Source organism: Acanthisitta chloris, unplaced genomic scaffold (assembly GCF_000695815.1).
Source record: "Acanthisitta chloris isolate BGI_N310 unplaced genomic scaffold, ASM69581v1 scaffold20269, whole genome shotgun sequence".
In the NCBI taxonomy this organism is placed as follows: domain Eukaryota; kingdom Metazoa; phylum Chordata; class Aves; order Passeriformes; family Acanthisittidae; genus Acanthisitta; species Acanthisitta chloris.
In genome coordinates this window covers 1-4748 of record NW_008691070.1, presented here as the reverse complement: position 1 = coordinate 4748, position 4748 = coordinate 1, and the positions used below count along the sequence as shown (strand labels likewise).

Genomic DNA, 4748 nt, shown 5'->3' with positions numbered 1-4748 from the left:
GGCACCAGTACAAATGGGATTTCACCACTGCACACACCAAACCTGTGCCTGCCCTGCCCTGGAAATCACTGGTTTAGCTCCAGCCCAGGGCAGCCCAAGATTTTAAGCCTTGATCTTCCTGGGAGGGTGGGAGGAAGGATTTATCAGCACAGCCCCAGAGCTCCAGAAGTCCAAGGCAGCAATTTGTTGCAGTGTGCTCCCTCCCCATCCCAGCATTTGGGAGCACCAGTACTGGAATGCTGCTGCTGGGGGCACCTGAGCAGCCAGACCCAGGCAAAGGCACATCATGCCTTGACATCCTTCCACCAAAACCACAAACACCAGAAAAAGTCCAGTTCTGTCACGGCACAGGGAGGTGCCACTTGGCCTCTACCAACAGCATGGTGCCAGCTCTTGGCAGGAGATAAGAGCCCTCGGGGCCATGGCAGCTACAGCCACGCTGTGCTCCCGGGCAGGAGGATCCGGAGCACGGCAGGGGACAGCTGCTGTCTGCCAACGGGAATCCCCTGTGCCCTCCCTGCACTTGAGCTCTCACACTCGAATGTCCGGGGGAGGGAAGATGCCAATCTCCTCCCGCAGGGACTCCACTGGCTGCTCCCAGCGCTGCTCGTAGTAGACATTCAGGACACAGCTGGCATTGCGCCCGCTCCGGATCGCCCAGGGAATCAGCTCTGTGGCCAGGACCTGCAGCTTTCTGGAACGAACAATAGAGGTGGTAGCAGTTTTGATATCCATATTTTCTTTTTGATTTCCTTCTCCAAGTCCCCATTCTAATCAAATGCCAAACCCACGTGTCCTACGTGCTCTTCTGGCATCCCCTCTCCTCAATTTATGGGGGAAACTAAGGCATAGAAGAGGTGTGCCAAGGTTACAGTCAGCACCAAACCCAAGACCAACTCAGGTTCTGCAGCTGCTGGGACACCAAAGCAGATGTGCTGGGGCAGGGAACAGCTGTCAGTGTAGTGAGGGATCTGCTGGCCCTCAACTCATGCCCAGCCAAGGGCAGCCAGGCCTGGGCATTGCTCCTGCCTGACACAGAGGGGATGGTGCTGGAAGCAGAAGAAGCATCAGGTTCTGCTTCAGTGACCAGGCAAAGCCGTGGCTCCCACCGTCACTGCTTCCATGGGATGTGGGCACAGAGCAGCAGGCTCACAGGAGGGATCCCTGACTGACTCCACCCTGCAAACCAGCAGTGTCCCCTCTCCATCCCCAGAGGACATGGGAAAGCATCACTCAGGCTGGCGTGTCCCCAGGGCAGGGACCAGGAGCCTACCGTGCGCTGAGACGGACGGGGCCGAACGCTGCTCCCAGGACACACATGGGCAGCCCAGTCTGGATGGCTTCAAACCACTTCACCACGACCTCACCTGGGAGGGAGCAGGAGGGCCGTGAGCAGGCAGTGCCCCAAAGTCAGGGGCCAGCCAGGGCTGCATGGGCCCACACATCTATCCTTCCCAAGGACGGCTACTCAGGAATGCTTCCCAAGTCTGGCTGTGGCCTCATCCTGTGTCAGGATGAGCCTTGTCTCACACCACCCACCCCAGAGGGACAGCACACCACAGCTGGTGCTCTATGAGTTTGGGGAACATGTCCCAGGCACGCCAGCTCCTCATTGCTGGGGCCTGGAGCTCCGCGCAGCTCTCCCTGGCTCCCAGCACAGGACAGGCCTTTTACAAAAGCAGCTGGGGCTCAGCCAAAGCCTGCGTAGGAAGACCTGTTGTGCCAGTTCCCACAGGTACCAGAGAGGTTCCACTTGTGCCTTGCTATTGAGTCAGACACAAAACGAGGGCAAAGGACACAAAGACGTGCAGATAAGGAGCAACCCACGAAACCCCTTTCTGCCTTCACAGAGAGCTTGTGAAACATCTGTGCCACCCTCCCTGTAGGCAGCAACCACCCACCCGGGGCTGCCCGTGCCCAGAGCTCAGACAGAACATCTCCCAGCAGGGAAAAGGTGACATCCTATGGCCTCTTGGTCACTATGGAGCTAGTGATGCAGGACAGTGATGATGGAAACTTCCTTGCACAGCAACCTGAGGATCAAGGAGTCCAAACAGCACAGCCTGGGGGGTTGGTGGTGCAGCTCCCTGAGCCCACTGCTGCTCACCCAGCATGTTGGTTGGCATGCCCAGGAGGGTGTGCATCAGGTCGTGGACCTCCCTGTACCGCTGGATCACGTACGCCAGCTCTTCATCATCAACAAACTTGGGCGGCATCCGTGTGTCCGGAGAAACCTTCTGTGAATCCAGAGCTCCAACTCAACTCCATGGCACCAATCTCTGTCTAAAGCACATCTGTGCTCCCAGCACAGGGATCAGCCACAGAAATTCGCCCCCTAGGAAACCCCACACTCACATTGTCCTCCAGGAACCGGACGTACTCTCGGCCCAGCGAGCCATCTGGCAGCCCCCGCAGCCTGGTCATATCCAAGGTGGAGAGACGGATGCGAGGCCGTTCCCTGAGAGCAAAACACAGGTCGGTGAGACTCCCAGAGAAACCCACAACAGGGAGCCCTGGAGAAAATGACCCTGTGGAAACCCCTGTCCCCTTCCTCTGCTCCTTCTGGGCATTCTGATCCTTGTGTGGATTCTGACTGCTCACTGCAGGGACAGCACTGTCTGCACTTCTGTTGCAGAGGTTGGGACACAAATGCTTAAGGGATCTACCTGAAGCCTTGGCAAAGAAAGGACTTGTGCTCATGTAGCAGTTCTGGTGGGAAAAACACCAGTGTCCTCTGCAGTGAAACTCTGCTGCTGCTGTGTGGGCTGCCAGCCAGGCACAGCCCCTAGCAACAGCCAGCCCTGCAGAGCAGAGCTCTTTAGTCTCCCTGCAAAGCAGCTAGAGCTTCAAAGAACAACCCTAAAGAGGGAAGGGAATTTGTTGTAAACACAGGTTTAATATCAATCCTGCTCAGGCTTTCACCACCAGCCACGTGGCAGGCACACATGGAAAGGTCTTCTCTTCTGGTCGTTGGCAAACAGGTGCTTTACAGCCCTGGAACTAAACAAAGCTCTTTTATTTCCATGCACAGGGTAAATTCTTCCCATGACAAAAGCTATGCAGTGGATCCAGGAGCTGCTCAGCTCCTGCAGTGGAGGTGCCAGGGAGATAAGCAGGACTGGCACCTGCTTCACACTGGCTGCAGATGCTTCCTTGTGTATTTGGTGTCAAAAAGGCCTCAGCAGCTTGGGGGATAAAACCAAAAAGACTTGTATGCACAATTCAGACCACTGCAAATCCCTGCAATGCCACAGGGGGTACCCCCCAGTCCTCAATGCCTTTGCTGTCCCCTCTCCCTGGGCAGTTCCTCTGGGTCTCAGCCCCATCCTGGTGCTCCATATGCTTTGCCAGGTCAATGTCTGGATCCATGATCAGGCTCCTCGGCACAAACATGTGGCAAAAGGCAGCTGTTCCCCAGCCCCTGGGGACAACCCAAATGACACACAAGCAGTAGGCATGGCACGTGAGGAGGAACAGGGAGAAGGCATGAAGATATGCACTAAGAGCTCAGTTAATAAGAGAAATTCCTCCAGGTCCTCAGGCCTGCGGTGCTCAACAAGTCCCTGCAGACATGGAAGCAAAAGTGATTGAGTCTTAACAAGAAAGACAAGAGAACTGGTCTCATTTCACAGCTTGGGGAGATACTGTGGGCGCTGGGAAAGAAAATATAGAGGTGTCTAAGGAGGAGGCAGATCAGCAGAGACGAAGCCTCCAGTGCAAGAAGATGCAGCAGCAGACACAGGGAAGAAATCCATGGATATGGTGGACTGTTATTGCTGCTCAGCATTCACATCCATGGATATTTCCCCTGTGCCTGCTGCTGCATCTCCTGGCATTGGCAGCTGCCAGTTCCAGCAGTGAAGCAGAACAGACAGGCAGCAGCACCTGCCTTAGCCATGTCACAAGGCTCCTGTGATGGTTAAAAATAAAGGGAAATAAACAACCTGGAGGCTTAGAGCCAACAAAACACCTGGGCTGCTTTCAAGCTCTCCCTTCATGTGGCCCAAGGAATGCGCTCAGCCTCGTGTGTCCCTCCCCACCACGAAGCAAGGGAGGGATGTGGAGGACGCACTGGAGGATGCGGTAACCTTCAGGGTGGTGCTTCATCTTATCTCGCAGGTTGGGCAGGGCCAGGCAGCCTGTGGTCTCCCCAAGGACTGCTACCATGTCTGAAAGAGACAACAGACTGACCTAAGACCAGTTTTTGCAACACCCGTATGTACTTGGTTGGCAGGTGAGGAAACAGGGCAATGAACCTCTTGGCCAGGAGCAGGTAGGATGCCTGTGGCAAGTGGGGACCCAGTAATCACAGATCTTCAGCCTCAGGGCTACTCTGCCCTGGTGTCACCCACTTAACCCTTCCTGGGAATGGGATGTAGGAGCAGGCATGAAGTCTGGGGGACCACAGAGGAATGAGACAGGGCTGGGTGGCATCAGGGGGGTCACACTGCACTGTGTTGGGGGTTCCTCACCCATCTCTCCCACAGTCTCTCACCCAGGGCCAGTTGCCAGCCCTGCACTTGCCACACTCCTAAAGCTCTCACCCAACAGAAGGAGAAATAACTCCCCCGTTAAGGCTGCAGGAGACACGGGTGGGGATTCTCTGCACTTGGGCAGCTCCTCTGGGGGCTTACCGTGCCTGTAAGGGTCGTACAGGGCCATGACCGCGGAGCCGGCGGCCAGCAGCGCCTTCTGCAGCGGGCTGGTGCGGATGTGCCCGGGGTACAGCTGCCGCCACCCTTCCTCCT

The 4748-nt window shown here is 56.2% G+C and overlaps 1 protein-coding gene across 1 annotated transcript; it reads right to left on the bottom strand.

Annotated features, from left to right (window-relative positions):
* Positions 1-531: 531 nt before the first annotated feature.
* COQ4 (coenzyme Q4) lies at positions 532-4737 on the bottom strand (the record flags this gene model as incomplete). Its single annotated transcript, XM_009082102.1, has 6 exons — positions 532-694; positions 1274-1367; positions 2108-2237; positions 2356-2458; positions 4073-4169; positions 4635-4737. Coding segments are annotated over 6 exons (690 nt in total), but the record flags the coding sequence as incomplete, so codon positions are not given.
* Between the last annotated feature and the right edge of the window lie 11 nt (positions 4738-4748).